Source organism: Gossypium arboreum, chromosome 9 (assembly GCF_025698485.1).
Source record: "Gossypium arboreum isolate Shixiya-1 chromosome 9, ASM2569848v2, whole genome shotgun sequence".
Taxonomy (NCBI): Eukaryota; Viridiplantae; Streptophyta; class Magnoliopsida; order Malvales; family Malvaceae; genus Gossypium; species Gossypium arboreum.
In genome coordinates, this window is record NC_069078.1 from 56674336 (window position 1) to 56691406 (window position 17071).

Consider the following 17071-nt stretch of genomic DNA (forward strand, 5'->3'; position numbering starts at 1 on the left):
AAAACAGTCTCCTTGGTAGTGGTAGAAGAAGTTCGACTCTTTCATGATAAGCATAAGTGTAACACCCCAAACCCAGCCTAGACATTATGGCCGAATCTGGCGATGTCACATGGAATGGATTTTGAAACCGAACTCCATAAGTTAAACCATTCCGGTTAGGTAACCTTTATTTAAATTGAAAGAATCACACACTAGATGTTTTGTCTCAAACTTGTCCTTTTTAAGCGGAAGCTATTGTAATCAATTAATTTAGGAAAACCGTTTTTGTTTACGAAATCCTTAGTTTTAGGAAAACCGTGTTTGTTGAGTTTCAGTTTAAATAACCATAAAATAATATAAAGTTTTGAAATAGAAACCAAATAATCCAAATCTAGAATTACATCAGAAACCCAACCAAGTAATAAATCTGAAAATTTGCGAAAAACAGTCTAAGATTTTACGTGAGGTCACCGTAGAGTCCTCCGCTACACCAATCTGTCAAGTTTGGGGATTACCTGGACAAATTAAACAGAAAAGGGTGAGTTTCGCAACTTAATGTGTAATCCTCACAGATAACAAACATATAGAGTAATCACCAGAAATCAGAAATCACAGACTGGGTTGGAGCCCATTATAGAAACAGTTTGGCCTTAGCCTACTCGGACGCAAAATTACATATATATATATATATATATATATAATAGGGCCTTAGCCCAATCAGATGCAGAGTCAGAAATATATTAGGGCTTCAACCAATCAAATACATAATGCAGATCAGAATATTAGAATCCTACCCACCAGCCTCTACACATCATCTCCGTCCAGCCCTACGCACAATGTGGGGATATAATCAACCCACCCATCCCTACACACCATGCTATACCGAAATGCGGCACATAAACAGAATAATGTAGCTGAGCTGCCAGATAACAGGATTAAAGCCTTTCAGACACTTCCTCCGAAATATCATCAACCCTCCCCAATGCAATACAACATACCAAATATGACATGCAACTGATCATACATTTAGTTTAGTACAGATATCATGCTCAGTCAGACAACATATAATCAGATCATATAAATAGGGGTCTAAGTAGTGCTTACCGACCCTACCTTAGGTCCACAGTCGACTTGGGCGACCCGTGCAACCTTACAGATCATTTTAGAAAAATGGGTTCACATGCCCATAGGGCCTGCCTGTATGGGTCCACACTCCCGTGCGGCCCACACGGCCCAAAATAGTCTAGCCTGTGTCTCGCACACGACCTGTTTGGCCATCACACAGCCTTGCCTAGTGTGCACATCCTAGCCTCATCGATCACACGCCCATGTTAGGGCACACGGCCTACCACATGGCCGTATGGCGTCAATAGCATGGTTTTTCGACTTTCGCTGAAACCTTGTTTTCTGCATTTTTGGGTACACACCTAAATTCAATTTGCTGTAAAAACTATCTCGAGTACTGCTAGGTGGCCAACAAAGGTCTTTTGTAAACACCACTAACATCCACGATACAAAAATTACTGCTCAGAACCTCACCTAATGCCAAACCCAGCCTAAATTTTGTACAAAGAATTGTTGAATAGAAAGAAAGTGGTTCGAGATGGAGAGAACGATGTGGCAGCAAAATTTCAATAGAGGAACAAAAAAATAAGAGTAGATTTTCAAAAAATGGGGAAAAATATAGGGCTAACGTCAGAAACAACACAAGAGTGAAAGAGCCAAAATTTTCACAGGAACCATCAGGAAAGAAGAATTCTCATGACTCCCATTAACCATAATTCCTTGATTTTCTATCCACTAAACCCACTACTCAGTTTTTTAGTAAATCTCAAACTCTAGTCGATTATTGCAGCAAAAATACTAACCCTTGCCAACACAGAGAATCGAACACATGACCTCTAATACTCTAACACTCTACTTAACCACCAGGCCAGCAGGTCCATTCTGTTATGTTTTTACAAAAAATCAAATATAAGCCTATTGAATCCAGTTAAGGCTTTATGCATGAAATGCTAAAATTTACCCAAGTTTTGGCTTGAACTTGGGACCTCACACACATATCCAGAACACTTAACCACTGAAGCAGATACAGAATTGTGAGTCACTCATGCACAAAAACACATTTTGAAAACCTGGGGCGTTACAACTTTACCCCCTAAAAGAAAATTTCGGCCTCGAAATTTTACCTGATCCGAAGAGGTGAGGATACTACTGACGCATCGAATCATTCGGCTCCCAAGTGGCCTCTTCAGTGCTATGGTTCCGCCACAGCACTTTCACTAAAGAGATAGACTACCTTCGCAGAACCTTAACATCGCGATCTAGAATCTGAACCAGCTCCTCCTCAAACGTTAGATCTTGCTTAACCTCAATCTCCTTCACAGGAATAATGGACATGGGATCAGAGTGGTAGCATTTCAACATTGAGACGTGGAAAAACGTCATGAATGTGATCCAACTCCGGAGGTAGTTTCAACTGATATGCGACTGGTCCCACTCGCCTCAAAATACGGCTTAATAGACCAAGGGCTTAGCTTGTCCCTGCGACCAAACCTTAATATTTTCTTTTATGGCTAGACCTTGAGAAAAATGTAATCTCCCAAAGAATACTCTATCTCTTGTCGTTACAGATTTGTATAAGACTTCTGCCTATTAGAAGTTACTTTCAGTCGATCTTGAATTAAACGGACCTTGTCCTCAGTCTTAGAAACCAATTCTGAACCCAAAATACATCGTTCACCCAACTTAGTCCAGCACAAGGGTGTGCGACACTTACGACTGTACATACAAGGCCTCGTAAGGTGCCATCTGTATACTAGATTGGTAGATTTTATTATAGACGAACACTGCTAATGGCAAGTACTCCTCCCAACTTCCTCAAAAATCGATAACATAACTCCTCAACATGTCCTTCAGTATCTGAATCATCCTCTCAGACTGACCATCTGTTTAAGGATGAAAAGTAGTACTGAAGTCTAATCTTGAACCCAGAGCCTCATGAGTCTTGAGCTGACAAGACGCATATGCAACCACCTTTTCATCTTGCATCAGAACGCAACCCAAAACCATATGCGACGCATCACTATATACCACAAAGTCTTTACCAGGCTCAGGCTGTATCAGAATAGGAGCCTGAGTTAAAACGATCTTCAGTTTATCAAAGCTCTTCTGCTGTGCATCAGTCCAAATGAAAGGAACTCCCTTACGCAAAAGCCTAGTCAACGGAGCTGCGATCAAGGAGAACCCTTCTACGAAATGTCAATAATATCCTGCCAACCCTAGAAAGCTACAGATTTCAAACACATTCTTCAGCTGTTTCCAATCCAACACAGCCTCAATCTTACAAGGATCAACACGAATCCTCTCAGCAGACACCACATGTCCCAAAAAGGTTACTTCTCGGAGCCAGAACTCACACTTATTGAACTTCACATATAGCTGTTTCTCACGAAAAGCCTGTAGTACCACTCTGAGACGCTCATCGTGCTCATCTTTAGACCTAGAATACACTAGGATATCATTTATAAATACCACCATGAACTGATCCAGGAAGGGTTGAAACACATGATTCATCAAGTCCATAAATGTCGTTGGTGCTTTAGTTAAAACAAAGGGTTTAACTAAGAACTCGTAATGTCTATATCGAGTTCTAAATGCCATATTATGCATATCAGCCTCCTTAACTGTCAACTAATGATAGCCCAAATGTATATTGATCTTAGAAAACACAGAGGCCCCTCTGAACTGGTCGAATAAGTCATCTATCCTGGGAAGTGGGTACTTATTCTTTATTGTTAGCTTGTTCAACTGACGGTAGTTGATACACATTCTCATTGTCTCATATTTCTTCTTTAAAATAGAATAGGTGCTCCCCACGGAGACACACTGGGACGAATGAACCCACGATCTAACAGCTCCTGAATCTAAGCCTTAAGTTTCGCCAGCTCTTTCAGTGCCATTTGATAGGGTGCGATAGACACCGGAGCTGTACCAAGGATCAACTCAATCCTAAACTCCACCTCTCAGCTTAGAGGCAAATCCAATAGTTTTTCAGGAAAAACATCTAGAAAGTCCCTCATAGTTGTGATATCCTTAACCGAAGAGTTCCCAGAGTTAGAAATACTGATGTAGGCCAAGAATGCCTCACACCCTTTTCTCACTAACTTTTCTACTACCAAAGCTAAGATCACATTAGTCAAATAATCTCATTGTTCCCTAATCATAACTACCTCATTGTCTTTCTCAGTCCTCAAGACAATCTTTTTTATCGCATAATCCAAACTCACTCGATGTTTAACCAGTCAATCCATGCCCAAAATCAAATCAAACTCCCTAAATGGAAGCTCCATCAGATTAGCCAAGAATACCTTCCCTTGGATCTCTAGCGGAACGTTTCTATATAGCTTACTCACCTGGACCGATTGCCCCAAAGGACTTAACACTGTTACCTTACTATCAGTACTTTCAATTGGAATCCCCAAAGTTTCAAATACAGTACTAACTACATATGAGTGTGTAGAGCCTATGTCCATCAATGCAAGATATAGTACATTAAATATTAAAAATGTACTCGTAATAACGTTTGGAGCATCTCGGTCCTCACGGTGACGAGCAGCATAAACCAGTGCAGCCTGCCTCACCTTAGTTGGTCCAGCACTTCTGCCCGATGCTCTTTGTCCTCAGCCCATGTTGTTACCACCCTGACCTGACCTCGGTCCTCAAGTGGCTGCTAGACTACCCTCGGCGGCTGTGCAGTACCAGTAACCGGAGCTTGCACCTGATCGGTTCCCAATGGACAATCTCGAACTCGGTGCTCAGTCGACCCACATCTTAAACACACCCTAGTAGTCTTCCAACGCTCGCCTAGATGGTGTCTACCACAGTGCCCACAAAGTGCCATCCTAGTAGGTGCAATAGGAGGCCCAACTCTCACCGGCCCATCAGATCTAACCTTTTTCTTAGGTCTCATCACAGAACTCGAGGGCTCCGATTCCCTCTTATTTTTTTCTCTCTCTCAGTTTTGGCGCTCAGCGAGCTTAACCTCCTCGGCGATCTTCGCCTTTCAGAACGCCCCTAACCCTATACCAATCACCGGAGCAGGTTACGAGACATTACCAACAAGATGATCAATTTCGGTCATTAATTAAAATAAATATTCACACACATCCTAGTTTTAAGATGTCGTCCCTTTAATGGGCCCTCACGGTCCAATATGAACAGTAAATTCAATTCGGGACTAATTTAGAATCACTACGAATTTTTAGTAAATTTCAAAATTCATACTACATACTGTTGCCAACCATAATTTACTCATTTCATCAATACTTTTACAGCCTAAATGACTCTCATTAAACATCCTGGGTACATGCCATTATCAATACTCAACATACTTTAACTTAATGAATTCGGGATCTTCTTGGGATGCTGATTCAACGTACTATCTTTACTTAACTCAAGACGAAACAAACCGACACTGAGTATGGTATACTCAAGTGGTATTTCCATAATCCGAACAATTAATAATATAACAAATACTTAAGATCATAATAACAATTACAATTATTCAATTATTTATTCATAGATAAATTTCAACTACCTACCATATAAATTTTATACAAATCATATAATAAACACAATAACATAATTGTTCAATTCTTAACTAAATCCATTATTATTTACTCCATTCTTTCACTTACTACTCGGTATAGCTTTCCTTAATTTACTCACAATTCAATATCATTAAACTATATTCAACTATACACTTATCAATCATATTCCATTTTAATTCATTTCAATAACAGTCAATTTCATTTATATCGTATCAACTTACATCCCTGATAGCTTTCAGTATATACATACGATTCATATATCTCAAATCTCATTTCAATTCATCAAGTGGCATCATATATCATCAATTCGAACTCTAATCATTTCATGAACCTTTGGTTCATATTTTCAATTTCACATCTAAATTTTCAATTCTCAATTCAATCTCTCGTTTCATTTCAATAGCTTGATCAATCAAATTTATTCGATTTATCTTTCACCTATTTACCCCTATTAACAAACCCGGACTTTGACGGATACATGGATTCCAACCCAAACACACCAGTGCGGCACATTGTGCCTAAAACGGTACACAGTACCTGATCAGTATACGACACATAAAGTGCCTGAAACGACACACGAGGTGCCTGAAATACGACACATAAAGTGCCTGATCGATAAAGCCGGCAAATCCTTTACACTTTCAGATCCTATGGCATGCCAATTATATCTGACTTAGCCCGACTAGTTAATAGGGTATTTCTTTCACTTTCTCAATTTAATAATTCTTTCATCAATATACCATTCTGATAATCACATATATTCACCCATTTTCACAATTCATACAATTTCATTCAATTCAACAATATATTTCAATTATTCACATTAATTCATAATTCAATACAATTCAATTCACTTTTCAATATCAAATATTCAAATATCACAATCTCATATATTCATATCAATTTCCTCATATTTCCAATCAATATATTTTTCAATATAACATTCATTCAATATTCAAATTTCTACATAAATCATATATATATATATATATATATATTATTTCAATCAATATAAATTCAATCAAAATGATTTCAATCAATATAAACTTGATAAATTCATTACATACCAAAATCAATCCATTTCAATTGTAAAATATCATAATTCTAACACTAGCAATTGCCATATGTATATAAATATAACAAATAATAACTAAGTTCGGATTATAGAAATATAAACCGTAATTTTCGAGCTAACTCCAGTTGACTTTGTCTTGTCCTTTCTTAGCCGAGATTTCCGGTACCACATTGACTACGAAATTAATACAATTCATAATCATTAATACATTACTAATTCATATCTTGAGTTACAGAATTCTAAATTAAGATCCGCTAATTTTTCCTGAAACCAGACTCACAAATCTTCTTACAATAAAATTTTCAGAATTTTTGGTTTAGCCATTAAGTACAGTTTATTCTTTAAATTCACCCTTATTTTGCTGTCTGACAGTTTCGTCCCTTCTTCACTAAAAATTAATTATCTCACAGTACAGAACTCGGATAATATTCCTGTTGATTTCTCCTGAAAATAGACTCATTAGGGATTCTAAAAATATAACTTTAAGCCTCTAATTATGTTTCTTAAATTTTTGGTGATTTTCCAAAGTCAGAACAGGGGAGCCCGAATTCATTCTGACCTTGTCTCACAAAATTCATTATATCTCAAAATTTACAATTAAATTGCTTATATTGTTTCTTCTATAAGAAACTAGACTCAATAAGCTTTAATTCCATATTTTACTCATCCTCTAATTCAATTTCTACAATTTTTGGTGATTTTTCAAACTTAGACTACTGCTGCTGTCTAAAATAGTCTTAGTACAAAATGTTGATTTACTTTAATTTCAATTTAATCCTAACTAAATTCACCTACTTTTCTATCTTAATTCATACTTTATTTCTATTCAAATTTTTTCCAAACTCATACTTAACTATTAAATTTCCAGCATATTTTCATAATTTCGAATTTATTTCCATTTAATCCCTAAAACTCAAAACTTATAGCTTAGTTTACGATTCAATCCTTTATTCAATTCCAGTCAAAATTTCTATCAAATAAACCCCCAATTCCATCATTTTATTCAACATGAACCAAAGTTAGAAATCTAATGACTTTCAAAATTTCTACTTAAAACAAGTACTATTTATCTCTAGGATTCCAAAAAACTCAAAAATCATAAGAAAAGGGGCTAAATTGACTTACCAAATTAACTTGGAACCTTTAAAACCTTATTTTCCCTTTTTCTTTTCTTTCTTTCTTTCTCCCCTGTTTCTTCTCTGTTTCGCTTCCTGCTATTCTGTTTCTTTCCTTTATTCCCTTTTTATTTACTTTACTTTTAATAATAATAATTTAATATATATTTTAACACATAAAAATCTCATATTTTTATGTTTATGCCGCCTCACTTAGGACAAATGGCATAATTTCCATTTTGGTCCTCTTCATTTTCTTTTAATCTATAATTCAACTTTTACCCCTTATTCAATTTAGTCTTTTTTCTTAATTACTCTTAATTAAATTAAATTCACTTAATTAAACTCTAATTAACTACTCATTTTACTTCGTAAATATTTTTAATAAATATTTACGAATCCATTTTTTAGAAACGGAGACCCAAAAATATACTTTTTTAATAACCTTAAAGTTCGGGTCGTTACATTCTCAACCAGTGTAGCAAACTCATGCTCCCTTTGTGGAGTTATCAGAACTCGCAAACTGCCTCTGAGGCCATCGTCGAAGCGAACACATTTCTCATATTCAGATGCCACCATGCCTTGCGCATAACGGCTCAGTCTCAAAAACTCGACCTCATACCCGGCTACCGTACGGTCTCTCTAGGTGAGATTTAAGAACTCACGTCTCCTAGCTTCAATGTAACTAGGTCCCATATACTTACTCTAGAAGGTCGACTTAAAGTAATCCCAAGTCAATCGATCGGGCTGAGTGCCCTCCTTAACTGTCAGCTACCACTGGAATGTTTCGTCGCAAAGAAGCGAAATAGCCCGCTTAAGCTTCTGCTTAGCGGTAAAGTCTGGGTTGTCCATAATTCTTTCCAGTGACACCCCTGAATAAATCAGCCCCATTAGACAAGAGTCGTTCAGTAACTGACCCACGACCTCCAGATCCGGTGTTAGGCCCAGCGACCCTCTCTAATATCTCTCTAATATCTGTCTAAGGTGATACTGGTGTCTTGCTGGTATCCAGATTAGGTAGATTTCCAGATGATGAGGACCCAACTTGAGCCCCTCTACGGCCTCTACCTCGGCCTCTAGTACCTCGTCCATGGATACCTCGTGTGCTCATTGTAGATTTTTAAATTTATCTGTATTAATAGTTTTATGCATCATTTATAGTTTCGATATTTTTAACCAAAAGTTTTATGCAAAAAAATATCAATAATTTCAAGTTTTTTTTGAAAATCGCAGTCTTACTACAATTTCAGTTTCACTATCGTTTTCAGTTTACACTAATTAAAGTGTTTTTTGTACAGTATAATACATATGGCTATTTAAAACATGCTAGTAGTATTTTTAGACAAATCTAAAAAGAGTTTTAGAACACTTACTGGATTGGCGTCGGAGACTCGGTGTGCCACATACTTAGTTCCCAAAATATTTCAACCTATTGAAAATTATTTCTTTAAAACCAAATTTAAAACCCAATCCACAGCTGAGTTTTACAACCTAGCTCTGATACCACTAAATGTAACATCCCGAACCTGGCCTAGACGTTACTGTTGAATTTGGTGATGTCACATGGAATAGATTTTGAAACTGAACTCTGTAAGTTAAACCATTCCGGTTAGGTAACCTTTATTTAAATTGAAAGAATAACGCACTAGATGTTTTGTTTCAAACTTGTCATTTTTAAGCGGAAGCTATTGTAATCAATTAATTTAGGAAAACTGTTTTTGTTTACGAAATCCTTAGTTTTTGGAAAATCGTGTTTGTTGAGTTGTAGTTTAAATAACCATAAAACAATATAAAGTTCCAAAATAGAAATCAAACAGTTCAAGTCCAGAATTACATAAAAAACCCAACCAAGTAATAAATTTAAAAATTTGCAAAAAACAGTCTAAGATTTTACGTGTGGCAGCTGTAGAGTCGTCAACTGTATCGATCTGTCATGTCTAGGAACTACCTGGATAGATTAAACAGAAAAGGTTGAGCTTCACAACTCAGTGTGTAATCCCCACAGATATCAAACGTACAGAGTAATCCCCTACAAATCACAGACTGGGCTGGAACCCATTACAGAAACAGTTTGGCCTTGCCCACTCAGATGCAGAATCAGATATATATAATAGGGCCTTAGCCCAATCAGATGCAAAGTCAGAAAAATATTAGGGCCTCAGCCCAATCAAATACAGAATGCAGATTAGAATATTAGAATCCTACCCACTAGCCTCTACATACCATCTCCGTCTAGCCCTACACACCATGTGGGGATATAATCAACCCATCCATCCCTACATACCATGTTGTACTAAAATGCGACACATAAACAGAATAATGCAACTAAGCTGCTAGATAATAGGCTTAAAGCCTTTCAGACACTTCTTCTGAAATATTATCAACCCTCCTCGATGCAGTACAACATACCAAATTCAGTATAGATATCATGCTCAGTCAGACACTATATAATCAGATCACATAATGCTTACCAACCTTACAGTAGATCCACAGTCGACTTGGGCGACTTGTGCAACCTTACAGATTATTTTAGAAAAATGGGCTCACACGCCCATGGGGCCTGCCTGTGTGGGCCTACACGTCCGTGTGGCCCACACGGCGCAAAACAGTCTAACCCGTGTCTTGCACACGGCTTGCCTGGCCATCACACGACCGTGCCCAGTACGCAAGGCCTAGCCTAATTGATCACACGCCCGTGTTAGGGCACACGGCCTACCACAAGGCTTACCACATGGTCGTGTGTCATCGACAGAATGGTTTTTGACTTTCGTCGAAACCTTGTATTTTACATTTTTGGGTATACACCTGAATTCAATTTGTCGTAAAAACTATCTCAGTACTCTTAGGCCTCCGAAAAAGGTCCTTCACAAACACCGCTAACACCCACGATACGAACATCACTACTTAGAACCTCAACTAATGTCGAACCTGCACTTAAATTTTGTACAAAGAATCGTTGAATAGAAAGAAAGAGGTTCGAGATCGAGAGAACGATGTAGCAGCAAAATTTCAATAGAGGAACAGAAAAAGAAGAGTAGATTTTCAGAAAACGAGGAAAAATATGGGGCTAACGTCAGAAACAACACAAGAGAGAGAGAGCCAAAATTTGCACAGGAACCATCAGGAAAAAAGTATTCTCATGACTCCCACTAACCACAATTCCTTGATTTTCTCTCCACTAAACCCATTACTCAGTTTTTTAGTAAAACTCAAACTCTAGCCGAATATTGCAGCAAAAATATTAACCCTTGCCAACACAGAGAATCAAACACAGGACCTCTAACACTCCAACACTCCACTTAACCACCAGATCACCAGGCCCATTTTGTTACGTTTTTACAAACAATCAAATATAAGCCTATCGAATCCAGTTAAGGCTTTATTCATAAAATGCCAAAATTTACCCAAGTTGTGGCTTGATCTTGGGACCTCACTCACACACCCAGAACACTTAACCACTAAAGTAAATACATAGTTGTGTATCACTCATGCAAAAAAACAGATTTTCTAAACTTAGGGTGTTACAATAAGTTTTGTATGAAGTAAGTATGATAACTGTGTATACTTACATCGCCTTCATGATAGATCGTTTATATACTTTGTTGCTTTATGTTGATGATATGTTAATAGTGACTTATGGTCTATTAGAAATAACCCGATTTAAAACCATGCTTAATTCTAAGTTCGATATAAAGGATCTTGGTACAACCAAGAAAATTTTAGGGATGAGAATTTTGAGAGATCGACATTCCGGGAAGCTATTTCTGTCACAATAGAGATACATAGAAAGAATTCTCAAGTGGTTTGAAATGTAAGATTCTAAACGAGTTAATACACCATTAGTTGCACACTTCAGAATTTCGATTTTAGATTCACCACAAACTGAAGATGAAGAAAGATGCATGTCCTCGGTTTCTTATTCAAGTGTAGTCAGAAGTCTAATGTATGCAATGGTTTGTACTCATCTTGATAATTTACATGTTGTTAGTGTAGTAAGTAGATATATGACCAAACTTAAAAATTACACTAGCAAGTTGTTAAGTGGATTCTAAGATATTTGAGGGGAACTTCCAAGACTTGTTTAGAATTCAGAAGATGTTTAGAAGGTCTAGTTAGTTATGTAGATTCAAATTATGCTGGAGACTTAGACAAAAAAAGATCTCTCATAGGTTATCTGTTCACTTTCAACAATTGTACAATTAGTTGGAAAATCACTCTTCACGCCACTATGGCATTATCAACTACAGAGATAGAATATATTATTATTACAGTGGTTGTGAAAGAGGCCATTTGGTTAAAAGATCTATTCAGAGAGCTGATTCATAAAAACCGCAAGATTATTGTTTCATGATTAGTGCTAATTGAGATTTAAATTTGGAATGGGGATAAGTTTTACGGTATTTGAATACGCGAACTTTCATGGCTTCTACGTAGGCTCCTCTCAATTACCTTTTTTTTCCCCTTTATTTAGTATTATTTGATTCAATGGTAGTTACCAATGTGGGTAGTGGGCAAATTGATTTTAAATTAGGTTCGATTGCTTCCAATTAACTGTTTTATTTAATAGATTTAAATTAGGTTAGATTGCTTCCAATTACCTGTTTTATTTAATAGAGTTAAGGTCAGCAATGGATACACTTAAATACAAAGATTATAAAATAGGGATAATGCATGTAAAAGGAAAATAATAACAAGAATGGAGAAATCCAGATGTAAAGAGGATTTCCCCGATTGCTTGTCCCCTTTAAAAACCCACTTCAATGTTTCAAAATCAATTTTTTTTTTCCTTTGGAAGAAAATAGATACACCGACTACTACTACTAATAAAATAATCTATTATAACCTTATTATTATTGAATCCCAAATTAAGAAACGTTCATCTTTTCCAAAAATATTTTGAATTTCAGTCATAATTGTACCCAAAAAAAAATTATAATTAAATTTAATGGGTGAATATCAACAATCGTTGAGCAAACTTTTCCATTAAAAGTATGTTGATAAAACTTAAAAAAGAATAGATTTAAGGAATTGGTAGGCAAAACCCTTTAATTGCTGCTTCAAAGTTTAAAAGTATCATTTATTTATGTAATTAATGATTAGAATAGTAGGGTCGGGTGTTCTGAGAAGACTTTCTATATAAGGAGACCTTCACTGTTTATAACAAACCATACAATCTCAAAAAAGAACGAAGAAATGGATATTGCAACAGAGGCACCCAAAGCTCCTTTGACAAGTGAAAGGAAGGTTCGAGCAGACCTTGAAGATAAAATACCCAAACCCTTTAACTCTTTTTTCCTTTCTTCGTTCCAACAGCTACATATGATGTTTTTTCTTGACAAACATGTATGAAATGTTGGATCAGATTTGGCAAGGGCATTGAACACTTCAAGTGTGGAAAATCCACATGGAACAGTACCAGGACACGACAACAATGGAATGAGTGTTCTTCAGCAACATGTTTCCTTTTTTGATCAAGACAAAGATGGAATTGTTTATCCCCGGGAAACCTACAGAGGTTCTTTTTTCTGCAATTTATTTTAGTTTTTTATGTTTTACAAATTTTGACAAAATTTATGGTGAAAACAAGCAGGTATGAGAAATCTAGGTTTCGGTCGGTTCGAAAGCTTTCTTGCTGCAATCCTCATCAATGGGGCATTGAGTTACTGGACTCTCCTTGTAAGTTATTCTGCTCATTTTTATTCCCTTATGTAAAATATACACTTACCTATACCTGTTTCTGAATATGTGAGTTACTCGCGTGTTTACACATTTTTCTTTTCAAATTTGTAATTTTTTAGGTTTGAGTTTCTTGTTTATATCGACCTCAGGTTTTTTCGAGTCAATTAGTTAGTATTAATTTTGAATTGATGCAATTATATTTATTTATTTATACATAAATTTAAATGTTTTGTTGAGTAGGTTATTTATTAATTAGGTCTTGATTTAGTTGTAAAATTATTTAAAATCCTTTATTTGTATAAAGTAACAAATGTTATTTTGAATTTGTTATCATTTTTATATTTTAATATAGAAAAATACATATACATAATGAGATTTAAACTTAAAATCTCATTGCAGTTATAAACTCAACTTTAAAATTTCAATTAAACCTACGTTTGATTTTTTTCTAACTTTTATAAAATTATTAGATAAATTTATTTTCACCCGTATAATAGATATGCCATAATCTAGAATAATTTAAATATTTATCTATCCATATAAATTATTACTTTATTATTATTTAGTAATTTTTATAATATTATATTTTAATTATATATATTTAAAATTATTGTAATTTTAAAATTATATAACATTAACTTGTTATATAAAATAAAAATTTAAATATATTATGAATTAATCATATTAAATTCTAAAATATATTTTTAAAATAATTATATCATAACTTTTAAGATAATCATGATATAACTTGTTGTTTTTCTTTTAGAAAAGTACTATTTATTTTAACATATATATAAAATATGTTAATATTTAATTAATTTATTAAAAATTAAAATAATATTAATGATTAAAGTTTTTATAGAAAACTTAATTATCCTTTGATTATTTATTAATTTTAACATTAAATTTGGTTTGCGTTAATCTCAAGTTCAAGTTTTTTTTTCGGGTTTTGACTTTTTGGTCAAATTATAATTTAATTGGTTTGAGCTTAAGTTTTTTCCATTAGTTTTTTCGGAAAAAACTCATTTTGTCACCTTCACCCATAGTTTTATGTGCATCAGGCACTAGTAAATTTATTAAAGTATCAAGTTACTTGCATAAGTCCAAATACTCGTCCAAAATGTGAAATGATTTAAACAAAAGTATGAGATCTGAAATATACTTTTCAACAAAAAGAAAGCCCATTTAAAATACAAATTAAACTTAGACTCCAACATTCAAGATCTGAGCCAAACTCATTTTGTACATTTATAATATATTGCTTTATGTTATTTTTACAGATTATATAATTTATATCATATAATATTAAAGAATAAATTTGAACATGAAAAAACTTTGTACTTAAATTTTAAATTGAGTTAAGTCTGAACAAATATAAAAATATTAATATTTCAATTTTAAACTTCACCCACAAAATAATGAAGAGTATATATATACCACCAATAAGGTTGCTGATATTGCATTCACAAATTTGATAGGGATGGCTACCAAATTTACATTTCCCTTTATACATAGATAGAATACATAAATGCAAGCATGGAAGTGACTCTTCAACATATGACACTGAAGGAAGGTAATTAGCATATCATATTTGAATCATTAAAAATATCAAATAAAAAATTATTTTAATCTTTCACATGCAAATGAATGTGATCTTTTTAGGTTTATGCCAATGAACTTCGGAAGTATTTTCAGCAAGTATGCTCGAACTGTGCCCGACAAGTTAACATTTGGAGAACTATGGCATATGACTGAAGCTAATCGAAATGCATATGACTTCATTGGCTGGTATTTTCAATCACCCTTTTCTTTGAATCTCATGTGTTTTTTATCCAATTAAAAGAAAAATGGAATTGGTTTGCAGGATAATAGCAAAGGGAGAATGGATACTTTTGTATAGACTTGCAAAAGATGAAAATGGTTATCTGTCAAAAGAAGCTGTGAGGGGTTGTTTCGATGGGAGTTTGTTTGAACACGTTGCCAAAATGAATACTACTGGTAACAAAAAGAGCCATAGATTGAAGGAATGAAGGTTGTGGCTTTGACATACGTGTTGTTTGAGTATGTTGCCAAAATAAAGAATAATAATCACTGCTTTAACAGATGTATTTAAGTGTTTTATTAAATTGGTGTTGCTCCTTATCGGATTTCAACCCAATTATGAAATTATCAAAATAATTTATTTTATAAAGTAATAAATATTATTTTAAGAGTAATATTATCTTTTACTATTTTTATATAAAATATTTAAATAAAACAATTAAAATGGAATTTAATCTAAGCGTAAAAGATCTTAATCTTAAGCACTTTACTATTTTATCAATAATTTACTTATTAATTTTTATAAATATAATTTTAATATTATGATTTGCTTTCATCTACATGATAAAATCTAATGTATTTATATATATTTTATATTTTACACGTATTAAAGAATTATATATATTAAAATTATTTTCACAAACAATATATAAATATATATTTATTTCTATAACATATATAAAATCAAGGTAACTCGAATGTAAAACAATTACCGCATTCGCTCGGGTTTAAAGTTCATTAAAATAATTTTTTAAATGGTAATATTATTATTATTAATATAATTATGAAATTAATATATTATAATTTTAAAAATAGCATATAAATTTTCAATCATTTGAGTGTCAATATATGGTTTAATCCAGGTGTAAGCATTGAATCAAATCAAATGATTTTTTTTTTGAGTTAATCGAGTTTGCAAATCTTATTTTATCATCCTAACTCGATTTGAGATTTTCTCGAATTGAGTCGAGTAAGATGGAATTAAAATCGAATATATTTGTTTGAGTTTAATTTAAAAAATGACTTTGAGTCTTTGTAGCCACTGCTACCCATCGTAATCAAATTTGTTATGAACTTTCATCACCTCATAATTTATTTACTAATCTTTTATATACAAGTTAGCTTATTTGCTTACTTGTTTTAATTATCTTCTGATTCTTGTCACCATGTATTTTGAAATTAAAAAATATTAAATGTAAAAAATGTGAATTTTTAATAAAAAGTTATTTTAAGATAAAATATGAAATTGATACCAACAGAAAATTTTAATATGAATAATTTATGGCATCATCAATAATTCAATTTTAATAGAAATTGTTAAAAATTCAGCATGATTAAACAATTCAATAATATAAATAGTTGACATAAATTCGAGAGAAAAAAGTTTCTGGGTTTGGGGGAAGTAAAAGTTTTGGGGGAAAGTAAAAGCAAAAAAAAGTTTTGGGAGGTTAGGGGAAGTAAAAGGGTTTGGTATTTGGTTTATTCAAATTATTCGGGTTATTTGAATTCAAAAATTCAACTCGATTCAAATTCAAAATTAAAAAAATTCGAGTTGATTCAATTAACTCAATTAATTCGATTTAAATAATTCGAAATTCAAGCTTTTTTTTTAGTTGAATCAAAATTTGTCTTTCTAAATTATGGATTTTAAATTGTTTTGTCGAATACATGAATTGTAACACCTCGAAATTGGGATTAGAAGGATCAAGGTTGTTAGGGTGAGTCAGTGGGTGTGATGCAATGTTAAGTTAGTTTTTGTGTTTTAAGAGTAGATTGAGCTTGTTAGTTCG

General features: G+C 33.8%; 1 protein-coding gene across 1 annotated transcript; it reads left to right on the top strand.

Moving 5' to 3' along the window:
* Positions 1 to 12974: 12974 nt before the first annotated feature.
* On the top strand, positions 12975 to 15676 carry LOC108455648 (probable peroxygenase 3). Its single transcript, XM_017754187.2, has 6 exons — positions 12975 to 13025; positions 13131 to 13296; positions 13372 to 13457; positions 14939 to 15033; positions 15123 to 15248; positions 15325 to 15676. The coding sequence occupies exons 1-6, from the start codon at positions 12975 to 12977 to the stop codon at positions 15488 to 15490; spliced, it is 690 nt and encodes a 229-aa protein (XP_017609676.1). The 3' UTR covers positions 15491 to 15676.
* The last annotated feature ends 1395 nt before the right edge of the window (positions 15677 to 17071 follow it).

Excerpts from the sequence above, each read along its gene's own strand:
- LOC108455648 (XM_017754187.2), top strand. The coding sequence starts at position 12,975 with ATGGATATTGCAACAGAGGCACCCAAAGCTCCTTTGACAAGTGAAAGG. Across the intron at positions 13,026-13,130 it reads CTTTGACAAGTGAAAGGAAG|AATGTTGGATCAGATTTGGC; the intron begins GTTCGAGCAGAC and ends AAACATGTATGA. Across the intron at positions 15,034-15,122 it reads ACATATGACACTGAAGGAAG|GTTTATGCCAATGAACTTCG; the intron begins GTAATTAGCATA and ends TGATCTTTTTAG.